The sequence below is a fragment of the Brachyhypopomus gauderio genome, chromosome 3 (assembly GCF_052324685.1).
Source record: "Brachyhypopomus gauderio isolate BG-103 chromosome 3, BGAUD_0.2, whole genome shotgun sequence".
In the NCBI taxonomy this organism is placed as follows: domain Eukaryota; kingdom Metazoa; phylum Chordata; class Actinopteri; order Gymnotiformes; family Hypopomidae; genus Brachyhypopomus; species Brachyhypopomus gauderio.
The window spans coordinates 21,262,485-21,278,929 of NC_135213.1; the positions used below are offsets into that span (position 1 = coordinate 21,262,485).

Sequence of the window (16,445 nt, forward strand, 5' to 3'; positions counted from 1 at the left end):
GCCCCTGTGTGCCAGCCTAGCCATGCCTCACAGGCCCCTGTGTGCCCAAAGCCTGGGGTCTTTTCCTCCTGAACATGTTTTTTGCAGCAATCAAGTATGGGGAACTGCTCGCTCTCTCACACACACACACACACACACACACACACACACACACACACACACACACACACACACACACACACACACACACACACACACACACACACACACACACACTTCAAACATGTATGCAAATGAAGGAAAGTGCCATTCCTACATGGAAAACATGGAAATGCACTTTTTTTTTTTGGCTTTTCAAAAAAATTATCCAATTTGTTGCCAGGTCAGATACCTCACTGATCACTACTGGTGTAACCATGTCTGAGAAATGCACATTGTCAAATTTAAAATTATGTGATTATTAGACGAAAAGCTGCAGCAGCCTCTATGTGGAGCACAAGGACAAATGCAATTCGAACACCAGAAACTCAAGACAATCAAACACTGAACTCTGGGAAACAGTGACACCGATTGCATTCAATTTTACTGTCCCAATACTGACAATAGGAAACAAAAGAAAAAAGTCAAGCTCATTCTTACATTCTCAAAATGTGGTTTACATCATGTTGTTCACAATGCCAACCATATTCAATATGAAAAATATATCATGTAGTGTACAAGCGGAGTGATTCATCCATTCCAAAAAAATTCCAGTAATTAATTGCACATAGTTGAATTAGCCCACCAAATTAACACTAAACATGTTCATAAATCAGTAATAATCTCATACCACCTCCCTACCAACATCCTTAAGGTAGATACACCAGATTCAAAGTGTTAGACATAACAGAACAACAATTAATAACTGCTTGTATGAAAGAAAATAGGTACCTTAAAAAGCCAGCCTGGAATATCAGATTAATTTCAGCATACAAACTACCAACAACAATGTGTAGTATCAGCTTTAATAATGATTTTTAAAAATTATATATTTTCTTCCTTCAACTCCTCTAAAAATGACTTTTTTTCTTCACCAGGAAATATATCCTGCTTCTATCTGGAAAACAGCAGTTTTCTACACTCACTAATCAACATTTAGAACTTGTCCACAAATTTGCACAGATCCCACTAAGACTTACATACCACAAACCCATTACCTTATTTACTCAGAGAGTGACACGGGCCTAATCACGTCTCTTCCTGCTACAAGCACATGTTAACAACTGGAACCATTGCGTCCTGTTCTACACACCTTTGCCAGTCTGACGGTGCCATCCTGCACCCTGTGGCTGGCAAACCCCACAGCAGGGCTCACAACACAGCTGCCGAACAGAGCCCTGCCTCGATTCACCCGGGGAAGCTTTTCCCTTTGTTAGACTGTAAAAACATTAGGGCGACAATTCCCTAGGACAACGGAACTACAGATCAAGCACCAGACTGTAGAACTGGTGCACCCAATCAGGAGGAGCAGGAGTTCAGAACACAACCCGGCACGAGCCATCTGTGTTTATACGGGCAGAACACAGGCAGCTGCGTCGCATATCGGATTAGCATTTCAGCGATAAACACTCCGTCCCTTTGATCTCCATCCACTCACACAAAAGGATACCGTCACTTTCTAGTGTTTACAAACAGAACCGCAAATCCTCTGGACACGCATACTTACATTATGTAGTGGAGTACTGACTCATTCATGAAGCGAATCGCTGAAGTTCGTTCGGGTTAAACATTTGGTCCATTAAACGGCATGTACCCAACTGAGAGTCGCATGGCAGAAAAGCCATTATAAAGATATAAAGTAGCACATTCAACTCACAGACCAAAGTTTAAAGTTCAAATGTGCAAACACGCGAGTACCAAACCCTAAATAAATGTTAGTCACCTTTGCCTTCTTTAACTAAAGGAAATCTGTTCATTAAGGCAAATCCATTTCATTCCCCAGTAACAAGAGCGAGCTTGACATCATTCCTACAGAAGTTGTGTAAGGGAAAATCCAATTTAAACTGCCTTGCAGTCACCATCAGGTTTCGATGAACTCGATTTACTTGGAATACAGCTCTCATAATAGGCAGCATTTAAACCAAATGACGGCTACGATTTGCATTTGAACTAAAGCTTTGTTGACAACCTAAAAGACTTAATAACTGTTTCAGTGCAAATTTATACTAAAATATACATATTAACATTATAATCCTTTGTGATTCTCAAAGAGTTTTAACAGGTAAAATGATTAAGCATGGCCAGCATTACCGTTTCTCAGTGCTGTCTTAATGTCACGCTCACATTAACTACAACATATATGAGATCTCCTTTGCCAAACAATCACTCTTCTGTCCTTTCCTCCTCTCATCGATTCCTACACGAGGAAAGCAAAAATATAGCAGGTGTTCAGGTAGATGAAGACTAAATCAACAACCTCATCGTTAAATCGCTGAACACCACACGAGTAAGACACACGCAAAGATAAACAAAACCATTTTCCCTCCGAATTTCCTTTTCACATACAGTATAATGGACGATGTGAAACTTGTTGAAATACAATAGACCTGTTCTGATAAATTATGAATACGACTTTTCTACATTATCCCTGTGGTACTACAACCTTCATACATTACAACACAAAGAGATGCACCCAACTAAATAAGAGCTCAACTTGCAACAGTTACATTCTGTAGAGGCATTAGTGCCACTTGCCCACAAGAACCTTTTGAGTTGTACTACTGGCAGCTAAGCAACTCAAAGGCTGTTGTTAAATATCCCGATCAACACTCTAAAGACAACCGGAGAAAGAAAATTACCTCTTCAACGTTCTTATAAAGTGTTTGGAAGCTTGGAAACAAACATTTGAGAAATTGGGACAAAGGGCCCTGTCTCATTACTGGGTGCATAACAAAGGAACCTGGTGAGTTAAAACCGATCGTTGCCATGTGCTTGAGAAAAGGTAATGAGGTACGACAGTGACCTCTCCCACTCAGGCAAAGAAGGGGGTGTGTTTGTGGGGTGAGGCTTTTGAAGAAATGACAACCTTGCAGCGTATGAAAATGTCCAGTATGAAAATGTCCATCTTTAGGATACCTTCAAGGAAAAACCCAAACAAAGCCAGTCTGTTTACATCCAGGAAATACAAAATGCATAGGAGGCAGCCACCATAGGGTTGATTGTGTAGTGATGCAGGAAGCCGGAGGGATGGAGGCCAGCAGGACTGCTGTAGGGGCCGTGGAGCCACACTCGGGGGCCACACGCTCGGGGGCCTGCCACTCCTTCTACAAGGCAAACAGTGCATCCTCGGGCCGATCAGCCTTCTTACCAGCACTTACAGAGGAGCTCGCTGTTGTGGCAGGGTCACCACTAGGGGGCGCCGGGAGGGTGGGGACCATATCGGCAGCTTTAGCTCTTTCCTCCAAAAACTTATCAAACTCTAAGGAAGAGAGAGAGAGGGAGAGGGAGATGTCAGCAGTGACTGAGGGGCGGTTTCTACAGACAGTCTACTGAATGACAGTTCTCGGCGTTTACTGACAGCTAGACACGTGTGAACTGAACACTTGCTAGACTGGGGACGCCACACAAAAGACCCCCAGGCTGCTCCATAAACTGATTCATACCTTCACTCGTCACACCCTCTTCTCCTTCATCTCCTTTCTGTTAAACAGAAGCAGAAAAATAGTCAAAAGACATGATGGAGGGATCGGAGGAAAGCAACAAAGCTTTTGGGTAGCAGGACAAACCAAGCTGAGAGAAGTTGTCCACAGAGAACTTTCAGAAAAACAAACGCCTTAATCATATTGTAAGGAATCCACACCCATTCCCAATTACAGCAGCACTCTAGTGCAGGGTACTCTGGATGCAAAGATGTTAGGGACAGAGGTCAAAATGCGAAAATGAAGCTAAATTAGTAACTGTTTTTTTGGAAAATCAGACAGTTAGAATATACCTGAAAAGGAAAAGAGGAAGATTTAGTCCATATAGAAAAGTGACCATCCCAGGAAAGTCCTTAACAGGACAGGAGATGTCTAAAAGAAGGTGTTGGCTGTTTGGTTAAGGAAAGAACAGCAAACCAAAAAGAAATGTGCTGTTAATGGAGCAGATTTCTTTTTCGAGTTATGCAGCATCCATCATCCAAGAAGTAAAAAGATTACAAAAACACAAAATACAAATCTCACCACATCGGTACACAGCCATTCCTCAATGTCCTCCATGACAGAGAACTGAGCAAGAGAAACCTTTGGACCAAAGCCACAGGACGCAGTGGAAAAACACAATGGCAGAAAACATAAAAGAACAAAACAGAAAACAATATTCAACTGAAATAGGAAATGCCTTAAAAATTAAAATAAGGACAAGCCCTGCCCCCAAATAAATCAAGAGTCTAACACACCCACACACGAAAACAGTACTGCAATGAGGTGACTGGTAAAGTGTTTTTAAGGTGCGGCCCTAAGCATGTCCAGGGAAACATACGAGACATGAAATAGAGGTGACCATTTAGGTAGGATAAGCCGGTCAATAATAAGAAGGCCAACACACTACCCATAAGATGATATCATGTGCCTACTTTGCATTTTTGTTACTACATAACTACAGTTATTTGCATTTGCCTGAGCATTAAACATCCTTAAACATAGAGATCCATACAGAGAGAGAATAAAGGGCAAAACAGTCCCCCCTCCCCAGCCTGCCTTGCATGCCCAGATGAACAACACACACTCACCCCTCCAGAGAGATTTTGCCTAAGATCAAGAGTAGGAGGCGTTCCACTTGCAGCCTGTGGGTTTTCGATTGGTGGGCTAGATTTTGAGTTGGTAAAGGAGAAGGCCATCTGTGAAAGATTACTTGACCAAATGCATTATTTTATATTAACTTCTCATATAAAAGGTAACACTCACATCTAGCATTTTAAAAAGACCAAAAATATAATTAGAATTACAATATGAAAACTTCCATTGAATACTATTCATAACATAGACAGTTATTATAAGAAGTTCTTACTTCTTGTGCTGGTCAGATAACGTGCCGGTCCGAGCCTGAGCAAACACGTCAAAGTCGTCCTGTGGCTGGCAGCTGTTCAGGGAACTCAGAGTGCCGCTAACGCTGTCAGCGCCCACGTCTGAAAAACAACCACCCATCAAACAGCATTCACTACTGCCAGCGTGAACATCACTCCACGATTGGGGTGGCACAGGCGGTCTGGGCAGGCAGGGGTCCACTCACCGAGGCCGGCCAGCCTAGAGGACAACGTGGCAGGGGAGGCTGAGCGGGCGGGGCCCACGGAGGCGGGCAGGGCGGAGGGCGGCGTGGCAGAGATACGGGGGCTGACCACTGCCGGAGATCCTGGACCCAGATCGATCAGGTTGTCCTCGGTGGCCTCGCTCAGGACCTGAGGGCACACAACCATTTCACATGCACCAGCAAACCCCGGTCAGCTCCCACGGCCCACCAAAGCTGCAGAGAGGTGCGAGTTGCCTTCTTATACCAATCAGAAATCAGCTGTGTAAGCCCTTCCGTTAAAGATTCATATTGGAGTGTGATAAAACTGGCCCTCAACATCAGAATAAAAGAGCAACTGCATCAGGAAGCAGACAAGTTACCCAACTAAAATAGTGACAGCATGACAAACCTACAAATCAGCCACATATGCGCTGTTCCTTTAGGAGCGCGCTAACTACAAATCAGCCACATATGCGCTGTTCCTTTAGGAGCGCGCTAACTACAAATAAGCCACATATGCGCTGTTCCTTTAGGAGCGCGCTAACTACAAATAAGCCACATATGCGCTGTTCCTTTAGGAGCGCGCTAACTACAAATAAGGGAGAGGTTAGTAAAAAATGATTTGGGGGATTTTTAGGAAAAGTAAAATGCAAATTCACTAGTTTCACCAACCCAAAAGGCATAAATGCATGACTAGCCATATGAATATACCAACAATTGTAGCTTAGAACATCAAGAGTTGGTGAGAAAAGTGTGAAAGGGGATCAGCTGACCAAGCGTTGAACATAGAGGAATAAATGGAAATAATAAAACCGCATGAGCAAATAGGCCAAGATGTTTAGAGCAAGAATTTCATTTCAGACACCCAAGTCCTGGATGTGTATTTATCCTTCCGCGTCCGAGACAAGACAGGGAGGCGAGCTGCAGTCTCGGGACATTGGGGGTGGGGGGGCGAGTGGAGTCATTCAAACACAGACGCGGGCTTCATCATGCCAAAATGCAACATGTGAAATGTTGGGAAATGAGACGAATACACCTTCGTAATGTTGAAGTGTGATCAAATGAGTTTTATACTTGCCTCTCTCAGCTAGCAATTTGAAATAAGAAAAAAAAAATGAAAACACAGAACAGAAAGACACCATAAATAATGTCAGCATGCTTTCACAAGTGTTTTCTATGCAGCACAAAATCCATTCCTCAAAACAAAATGCAGAGAAAATACCAAGCAAGCAATGGGAAGAAGCAGAAGAAGCAGCCTGACTCCGAGGCAGCCTCTCCATGACCTCACTAACCCTCATGTACACAGGTGAAGAGGCTGTGTGTATGAAGTGACACTTTCCAAACAAAACATTAATCTAACAACACAGTGCAACTCACCCCGTTATTGACACCGTGAGCAGCTCGACCGGACCGGAACCTCTCGTATCTAAATGGGACAAAAGCATACATTAAATGTTACTTACAAGCAGTCTTGGGGGGAAAAGTTCCATTTAGAGACCAGGCATGACTGCATACCTCTCGTATCGCAGGAAGATGTTGTTGAGGTCATCGTTGACGTGCAGGAGCTCCTCGGTGACCTCCTCGTTAGAGACGCGGGAGATGAGCTCCACTACCCTCTGCTGCATGGACCGGCACGTCCTGTTCAGCTCCTTACCAGCACACACAAGGTTATGAGCACACAGTGGTCATAACAACAATAACGGTCATTACAATGCCACTGCGAGCCTAAAACCCAGTAGCGTTAGGGGGTGGGCGGGTTGGGGGTGTGCGGGAAGCAATCAGAATCTTTCGCAGAGATTAAACTCGATCTTTGTTTGTATAACCTTGTTAACTCATGCATTCCACAGACGGCAGTGACGATTAAAAAAAAAGGTAAAACAAAAGGCAGAGTCACCGACCTGCAGGAGCTCATGGTCGGACGGGTCCTCTTGGCCGGGCACCATTTCCGTCAACATCTCTGACATTACTTTAGTGTTACCACGCACAACATCCAGCTCACTCCGCAGCCTGCAGATCTGATCAACACATGTGGAGTGGTGACCAAGATCAGACACTGCCACCTCAGCACGTGTAATAAGGTCACACAGCCATGCAGAACAGAAGCAGCCTACCTGTTCTGAGGTGGGGGTGATGGGTCCAGCCATTTGCAGGTTTGGGATCTGCGGGGGAGCGTGAGCCAGAGGAGCCGAGTAGGTAGGGCCAGGGGCTGGGTGGGGCGGAGCCTTGGGCTGGGACGGAGCAGAGGGTTTGGTATCCCCCTCGGTAGCCCCCTGCAACTGAGCACAGCAGTAGAAAGCACAGTGTATTTCTAAGAGCTCTGGCCGAAACCGCCTCTTTAGCAAGTGTGGCACACACAATCGCATGGCCAGGCCGCTCGCGCCTGTGTGCCTTACCCGTTGTGGAGTGTGGATGGGCGATAACGTCTCCAGGTCCGACCTTGGGAACTCTATGCCTTTCCTTTTCATTTCCTCATAGACGTGTACCACACCCGTCAAATCTGGACTGCTCCTGAAGGCATCAGCCCAAGCCTGAGAGAGAGCACGTTACCCGAGCGTCAACAAACATTATTCAGATACATGCAGGCATTCATGAATACAGAGTATAGTGCAAAAATGCTAAGTCTGTTAGCACCAAATTACATGTGGAAAAAAACCTGAAAATGCACAATAAAATGTCTTGACAGAGACCAACACTATTAGCAATAACATCGCTACACAATCACAATACCAAAAGTAAATAAATCATAAATGTAAAATAATACAAAGTAAGATGATGCTTACTAAACCTCACTCCACTGACACAGCCGAATAACATTTCACAGGCACAACTCTTGGAGGTGGAAAAAAACAACTTGAAGTCTCTTTGGTAAAAACCATAATTTGTTTTAGGTCATGTCCTAAATTTTTTTTACTGTGTTTGAATCTTCCTAAAGCTTCGAGAGCAGGCTACCGTTCTATAAACAGCAGGTGAGCTATTAGTGATGCATTCAAGCTGCCCTGAGACACCTGAGCACTCAGAGGTAACTAGATCACACTAGCTGGTTTGGCCAGCAGTCCCAAGTCAAAGTACTGCCCAGTTCCCCTGGACTACAGGCTTCTCATTACAAAGAGACTCAACAGGCTACCCTTCTCCTCTTCCCACAAGACCTTTCAGTTGTCATGTTTCTAATCATGTTTTCATTCTACTCATATTTTATGAAGGTTGCAACACACCTGAATGAGAGCCAGCACTTTGTCTTGCACTATCGCGGGAGGGTTGTTTTTTGGAGAAATGACCTTAACCAGAACGCCATCGATAAAGTCTCGATTGGTGACAAGAGCATGAAAACGATAACCACAATTCTTCACACACGTCTCCAGGACCTGTGACGATGAAGGATAAGCAGTATGTAAAACATGGTAATATGACAATAGTGAGATTAGGAAATTATTTATTAGATATGTCTGCTTACCGTCAATGTCAACATCACCTCCCTATAATTCTTATTACCATTAAGTCTCTTTTTTACAGCCCTTATGGCATCCTTAGGCCTGTGATCAGAAAGAATAAATTGGTTGTTGGAGACACTGGTTTTATGGTGTCATTACAGCTGTCTTTGGTATTTGGGTGCTGCACCACAATACATTTCTCATTAAAATGCAACAAGACGCTTTCTCTTGACTGCTGGGTTGCTCAGTTATATTCTGTTACATATCTGAAGGATACATCACCACTCTGACCTTTTGTTTTTGGCTACTGACAAAACGGACACATTTATGATGTGTCATTCGTTTAATGAGGTCATCGTGCATACAGGTCATTTTGCAAACTGTATCTATGATTGTGCAGTTACTTCCAACTGCTCAACCACCAGAATGACCCCAGTCGTATCTCAAACAATGACAATTTTACATTTGGTAACAGGAACCCATAAATCTTAGCATTACAGATAAAGAAAAAGTTATTTCTCACCCATCTTCTGTCTCGTTGATGATGTCACATATCTCCATATTTAAAGTCCAGTCTTCACTTTGTAAGGAGCCATCTGTAGCTTTTTCTTAGACAAAATATTATTTACCAAATATTACACAGAAACCTGGTAACCCTGTTCGCCATTTAGCCTATGTATATGCAATTCTAAGGGACACTCCCATGACAAGAGCAAGCAGCTAGCAAGATAGTGACCTGGCACAATTCGCTAAGTAGCTAGGACAGCACTCTTTCAGAGTGTGTTATAATTACCATACACGTAATACTTAAGTTAACTCTAGTCAAAAATATTGAGGTCACCACAAAATAACAGGCGATCTAGCTTGATAGCTAGGTAAAAATTGAGCACGCTAACTGTATTAGCCAGCACAGCTAGCTAGCTACAATTGATGATATAGCGGCTCATGCGAGTAACTTCAACACTTTCTTGCAGCGGTCTAGCAGAATTCAAAAGCTGCAAGCCCCATCGTCTTTTTAAGAATATTTATTCTAATCAATACGGCTTAATTGCATCCATTATGAATGGAAACTAACGCTACATTAGCGTATTAGTCGTCTGTACGGTTTAACCAGCTAGGTTAGCTAGCTAGCAATCTACATCGTGTAAAATAATAAAAACCAGCTTTTACCATGTAGCTAACCTAGCTAGCTAGCCAACTAGCAGATGACAGGGTGTAGCTAGAGCTTCTTTTTATTGATGGCTTGTCACCAACAAAAGCTAGTTCACAAACATACACGAAACCTGTTAGATAAAACGAATGAAAAACTGACCTTTCATTATTTATGACAGATATCGAAACGATTATCAAGATAGCTAACCAGCTAGTTAGCTAGGATCTGACTAGCAGAGGGCACGCTTAACGTTAGCAGCTGCGATGCTGCCAGACCAGAAAAGTCTTATTATAAAAGTAGACAAAACATGATTGAATCATTAATATTTAAAACATACCAATGCACTGTCCCACCGGAGTACTATATGGATTTCCCAGCAAGAACTCCATTTTGTCAACAATCCCATCGACTACTAGTGAATTAGACAGTAAACATTGAAGGCGCGCCCCTCAAATAGTTCCATTGGAGGGCGTTAGACTGCACTTCACATTTATTGGTCGGACCTGCTGCCCATCTCAGGAAAGTCGTTTTAAAAATCGCTTAAGGAAAAAGCAGCGGCTAGCTGAAAGTCTGAAAATCTTTCAGATTAAATAATACCATGTATTTTACGACAGCCTTGACTTATATAAAACAACACTTTTATTAGTCCAACACGTAATGACCTTTTTCCTCCTGCATTGAAGCCTTATCTGCTGGACATTTTGAGTATCTGACACTTTTAATGTCCCCTAGTACATTACTGAAGCAACAAGACAAGTCATCTAATATTGTACTTTAGTTTACAAGATAGCAATTGAAAAGGAAGACAGGGGTAAGGGTCACACAGTCACAGGCATTGTATATGTAATGTTAGACAATAATGCATAAGAGACTTTAACAATGACACTTGAATTGCAGCTAAAACTGAACATAGCAAGTGCATTAGTCAACACTTCCAAGGTTCTCTCCATCAGATGCATTTGTGTAAGCATATCTCAGACATCACACACACACACACACACACACACACACACACACACAAATTACATAGCGACTTAACAGGCTTGTAGACCACTTATGCAGTTATTTAATATTTGCAGGCTCCAACAAGAGTTCAATTTCATCACCATAATTAGTCCGTGTTATCACAAGCAGACATTAAATGCATGAGTCCAGGAGATTGCACGTTTCCTTGTCTGCTCTTATTATTCTGCATTTGACCGTAGCAGACAGCAACTGGCCTGTTCAGTCCTGCAGGAGTTTCTTCTTCACTGTGGAACTCTCTGAGGACAGATGCACGAACAGGGCACCTGCTGCCGTCCGGGACCGCATCTCATACATGTCATAGTCATGAGCCCATTCAACATTACCCCAGCGTTGGATCTAGAGCAGAACAGACACACAGGTCACTGATGAGATCTGCATGGAACTGTGCAAGGGCTCACACCATGTTCTTTCTATACACTTTCAGGAAGACATGCTGGAACAGAGAAAACAGGCAACAGCAAAGTGATGCTTCCCCATATGATGAAAAATCTCTTAACAACTGCATGTCACCTTCAATGAACATGATTATTTAGAATATCCAATCATCAAGCACGCTGATGAACATCAATCAGCTGCTTATACCTGGTATTCTTCCTCCAGTCGTGAGAGGAGAACCGCTTGCTCCACAGTCAGATGTCTATCAATCAGGCCAAAGGAAAGGACCACTGACTTCAGCTGGGTGATCACATACTCAAATCCTGCAGAAATATTTCAATATTCAGTGTATTTCTCAGAGATTTAAAAAAACATTTATCAAATACATAAAAAAAAAAATACTTCATATTTCTATTTTAACATTTTACAGGTGTTCTAATAATGGTTTTCCAGTGACAGTCTGTTTGCAAAGGATCGATGTTCATTTAATTGGTAATGTTGTATAAAATACATAAAATCCTGTTGTATAAAAACCATGTCACAATGAATGACAAAACTTAGCATATGATGTTACTCATCTATACCTGTCAAAGACCAGAAGTTATAAGAATTTAGATGTTGGCGAAATGTTTCCTTGGTCTCCTCTGGGATTTTGGGACCCATTATACTAGAAGATGAACCGATTACAACATTGTACCTACAAACATAAATACTGATTAGCCATACTGCATTCAATCACACATATAGAAACACTTAAAAACTTTAATAACAACAAAGATAAAATTGACCTTTTTTCAATCCAGTCCATTACAGGGTCCCATTCATTTTTCTGAAGTTCTACAAGTCCTGGAGGTTCATCCACTCTGTAACTTTAGGAACACAGAGGTTTGGTAACATCTGCCTCAACTACCTTCTTTTGTCAAATCAATCTGTGTCATGGTAACGACTTGGCTGTCAATGAGTGCACACCCTCATGCAAAATGTCATGATTTTTCCCCCCTGAATTTATATAAAGTATTATGTTTTGGTTATTTGCAGTGTAAAAAGAACCACTAATGGCTTCATAGATTTTTCACTTAAAGTGCTGTTCATCTTACCAAATGGTGTCCGTATCTATATATTTTAGGGCAGCAGAAATAATCTGGTCCTTGCTACGCTGTGTTGGATTATCGAGGGCAGTGTTACACAGAGTGGTCTAGAGGAAGAACAAAACATCAAATAAGATAGATAACCCAACAACTACTACAGTCCGTTATCTTCCATCTTCATTTAGATCGCACCAGATGCATTGTGTAGAACTTAAGCGTGTCCATCTGAGCATCCCATTCTGTTGCGACTGCGATGGCAAGAGCCTCGTTGGGTACAGTGAACAGCTTGCCACCAGGGGTCTTCAGCTTTCGCCTATCAAGGTTAATTTCATAACGGCCGCCTGTTCATGAAAACACGTAACATTCATTCAGCACATTGTTGAAGACACATACGACATAAGGCACTTTTAAAATGGGAGACCCTCGTCCATAAATTTAATTAAAGACAATAGTTAACAAATACTTACATTCACTTTGAGAGATAGTCACATCCTCATAAAATCTCTTACGCTCTGCGGAAGGCAATATTGATTTTAGGACAGTACAAACTGACATGGTCTTATAACAAATGAACTTAGTAAATAATTAAATAGTAGCCAACATACAGTCGTCATACCTTTTATGGCGCTGCTGTATTTTGCTTTTTGCACGTGCGTTGAACTACAAAGTCCTACTTGACGACCAGCAAAAGGTAAAAAAGCCTGACTGAAATGCCGATGATATTTACACAAGTTGGATAACATTGCGAATCTGAATGAGCCGCAAATGAGCTGGATAAAAGACAAATTTAGCTAATCTAGCTAGCTAAATTCAGTAGGTTAATGGGTCAAATGGTAGCTAGTTAGCTATCCAGCTAATAATATATACCAAAAAATCAAACAAGCTGACTAACATCTAGGTACATTATTCTAGAGTGTGCAAGAAGACTTTAGTGTAAGACATTTTAATATATAAATGAGACACTGAGACTTAAAATATTATTCAGAACTAAAGAGAATCTTGTCGTACAAGTTCATATCACCTACACTGACCTAGTTCTCATTCATATGTGAATGTAGAAACTTTGGTAGCCATTTTTTTTTTCAAAATAACAGTCTCTTCATATACTATTATTTTGTGCCTCTAGGTGGCACCAAAATGTTTCCAAATCCCACGGTTGTGCCTTTTGTCAGTTACGCTGTCACATTAACCTATTATAACTGGCTATGAAGAATGTTCCTTCAAAGGAAAGTTCAATGTTGGACATCTGATGTCTTAAGCTATAGAGAGAATATTGGATAAAAACATGTAAGAACTCTCCTACTCACACACCTAATGAAGCTTCACATTCTTATTACAGTAAGGAACATAATTTGATAAATCAAAGTCTCAGATATGAGACAAACAAAACTCTCAGATATGATTTATAATTTCTGATTTCAGAATAGAGAGCTGATTATTTGTTGTTCCCTGCTAATAAGTCTATGAAATTATGATAATATGTAGATTCATGTTTTACAGAAGAAGCTTTGAGAATTTGCAGTTGGCCTATAAAATGTGATCTGATAATGTTTTATAATTTATAAAACAACAATAATAAAAGTCTCAGCTCAGTTCAAAGCAAATGGTTATTCACACCCTACCAGTGACATTCATAATTTGAAGTTGTTAAAACCTGGAGGGTTCATTTGATTTATTTTCTGAATTTAGGTTTTAAGTAGCAAAAAGGTATCAAGAATGTTTAAGCTTTCAGAACAGCAAAGAGAGAATCCAATGTACATTGAGACACTTAGATTAAGATACAAATGCCAGTAAAACAACACTATATAATAAATTAATCTAGTAATTTGTCTCTTATGGGTTTGAAGTGAACACTTAATTCAGACTAGGTTTGTGACAAAGGAAGCCAAATTGAAGTCTCTTGCAGTGGAATCTCAGTCTCAGCCAGTGTCTTCGTCACAATGGGTAATTATGTGATTGCCAGCTCTCTTCCTGGAACTTCCCTCATAAACCCCAGTTTGCTACAAATAGATTTTTTTACAATGTGGACAGTTAAACTGAAATACATCCAGCTCCTTTTAACAGGTGTTCAAATAAGGGAAAATGCCTTTTGAAATGAACTAAAACATATTTGTACAGTGTTCACACTGTGTGTAGGACCCAGAGAGTCATATATATAGAGGGAGTCATATCTACCACAAGATCTACTTGACAAGGATGATATTTTTGCTCTTCACAGATGTTTGGTCTGAATGGCCTATTATACTATATATTGTTTTTATACTGTTTTTTGTCTTAAATTTAAGATCCATCCATTTAAATCTGCTTGTCTGGGTCAGGGTCATGGGGGCAGTAGCCTAAGCCTAAGTAGCCTAAGCAAAGCGGACCAGGGTTCCGTCTAGCCAGCCACCTCTGCAGCTCTTCTCGGGGGATACCGAGGTGCTCCCAGGACAGCTGAACGATATAATCTCTCCAGTGTGTCCTCCCCAGGGTCTCCCGCCCAAACCACCTCAACTGGCTCCTCTCTACAGCACATTGTTCATTCACATATGAATGAACAAACTCCTCACCCTACCTCTAAGGGAGAGCCTGGACACCCTGCAGGGGAAACTAATTTCAGCCGCTTGCATTCATTACCTCATTCTTTTGGTCACTACCCAGAAATTGTGACCATAGGTGAGAGTTGGAATGTAGATTGAGAGATTTCGTCTCTCGTCACCATATCGCTGATTAAATTTAAGATGACTCTAGCCAAATGGTCAATGCTTTCTGTAAGCAAGGGCACATCACAAAACTCAGAGCTCAACCTCACTTAAAGTCATGAAGATTAAAAAAAAAAATCTACTACCATTTTTGAAATTGTTATGCCCTTTGTGCTCTTTCCGACACAAGCACCCGACCCTTTCACTCACAAGAACATCAAACCTCAAACATAGTGAGACATATCAGAACTATCACAGTCTGAATTCTGATATTTTAATAACTTAATTTACTAGTTTGAGTGTAATTTGAGTAAATTTGGAAAATGTTTTACAAGCATTACCTAAGATATATCATAACAAATATAGAAATAAAGGCTCTTGAAATCACAAGAGAGACACACTATTCTGTATGTTACTATTAACTAGAATACAGGAAAGGTCATTGCACAGAAGTTTTAAAACCAGTAATACAAGTCAAATGACTATATGGAAAATGTACATAAATGTCTTTTTTGTTCTGTAATGTGATGTAATGAGGCTGTTCCTCTTCTAAACCTTTCCTGGATCACAGTAATCCTTGTTTTCTGTGATTGTGTGTATTGTGAAATGTTATATGCGATGTAAAAGCAATAGCTTTCTTTACACATCCTGCCATTACATGTGAGCAAACCGACTTAGTTTAGTGATCATTTAGATGAGACAGGTACCTTCATGAATTATCTCTTATCTTGGTAAAATTTCTAGATTCTCACATTTTCATCAGCAACAATGAGAATGAATGCAATATATTCAGAGAACATGCTGGATAGGTCAATGCCCAGTTGTCAGTGTTACAGGGAGGTGAAATGGGTACGTGGCCTCACATCCACTTTCATGACTGGAATATACTGGGCCATAGTAGGACATCAGTGGGTAAATCATCAGTCGCATTTCAATATCCAGCAGGTACACATGGACCTGTGTGTCAAATAAATTGAAGGAAGTTATTAGCATCCAGGTTTGTGCACGAACATCAGATTATGGGGACACATTCTTGTGCATTTAAAGGCATTCTGAAAAGACATGGATAGCATAACCACCAACTCTCTAAGGGACATCATTATTGTACAAGAGACATGAGTGGTCTTCAGCACACTGGTCTGACATGGGTGCTCTGTGTGGCCAGACAGACCAGGTAAAGCTGTGAGGAGACATGTGGATGGTGAAGGAAGATACAGAAATGGCTCATAAACAGCTTCTTTGACGTGGGTTTAAATTGAACAACCCAGGAGTGGTTTCATAAGGCTAACAATGTGATATAGAGTGAACCCCTAACCTTAGTGCTCAGGAACAGTGCCCTAGCATGCTAAGTGGGAAAGATCCACCCAGTGCAACAGTGAACAAGCATACGATACACTGAAAAATCTCACTAAGCAAAATACAGTAGCTTCCTTCATAGTTGTTTTTCTGTGAAGATTCTGGCATCATTCCAGTCAGTTCTTTGTTCATGTTTCTCTCTTATTAGTGTTGT

At 41.3% G+C, this 16,445-nt stretch overlaps 2 protein-coding genes and 1 long non-coding RNA gene across 8 annotated transcripts in view; all 3 read right to left on the reverse strand.

The window, feature by feature from the left end:
* Window positions 1-216: 216 nt before the first annotated feature.
* Window positions 217-10,252, reverse strand: tom1l2b (target of myb1 like 2 membrane trafficking protein b). 6 transcript variants are annotated; one of them, XM_077000279.1, is made up of 15 exons: window positions 10,103-10,251; window positions 9,136-9,220; window positions 8,636-8,714; window positions 8,397-8,546; window positions 7,578-7,712; window positions 7,296-7,460; window positions 7,083-7,199; window positions 6,700-6,833; window positions 6,562-6,610; window positions 5,188-5,353; window positions 4,966-5,083; window positions 4,688-4,763; window positions 4,140-4,199; window positions 3,582-3,618; window positions 217-3,397 (listed from the first exon to the last, which is right to left on the reverse strand). In XM_077000279.1, exons 1-15 carry the CDS (start codon window positions 10,152-10,154, stop codon window positions 3,243-3,245), a joined length of 1,578 nt encoding a protein of 525 aa, XP_076856394.1. In that variant the 5' UTR covers window positions 10,155-10,251; the 3' UTR covers window positions 217-3,242. The 6 variants fall into 6 exon arrangements, with proteins under 6 accessions (XP_076856394.1, XP_076856393.1, XP_076856395.1 ...); XM_077000278.1 differs by having other exon boundaries at window positions 4,688-4,808; XM_077000282.1 differs by having other exon boundaries at window positions 3,294-3,397; window positions 4,688-4,795.
* On the reverse strand, window positions 10,103-13,314 carry atpaf2 (ATP synthase mitochondrial F1 complex assembly factor 2). Its single transcript, XM_077000284.1, has 8 exons — window positions 12,871-13,314; window positions 12,722-12,766; window positions 12,447-12,595; window positions 12,264-12,361; window positions 11,955-12,035; window positions 11,751-11,863; window positions 11,374-11,489; window positions 10,103-11,127 (listed from the first exon to the last, which is right to left on the reverse strand). Exons 1-8 carry the CDS (start codon window positions 12,995-12,997, stop codon window positions 10,990-10,992), a joined length of 867 nt encoding a protein of 288 aa, XP_076856399.1. The 5' UTR covers window positions 12,998-13,314; the 3' UTR covers window positions 10,103-10,989.
* Window positions 13,315-15,179: 1,865 nt separating this feature from the next.
* Window positions 15,180-16,445, reverse strand: part of LOC143509774 (uncharacterized) — a 2,807-nt gene continuing 1,541 nt past the window's right edge. The window contains exons 2-3 of the long non-coding RNA XR_013129770.1: window positions 16,345-16,445; window positions 15,180-15,892 (exon numbers count right to left, since the gene is read on the reverse strand). The exon at window positions 16,345-16,445 is cut by the window's right edge and continues 141 nt beyond it. This is a non-coding gene — a long non-coding RNA (uncharacterized LOC143509774). The remainder of the gene's footprint in view (window positions 15,893-16,344) is intronic.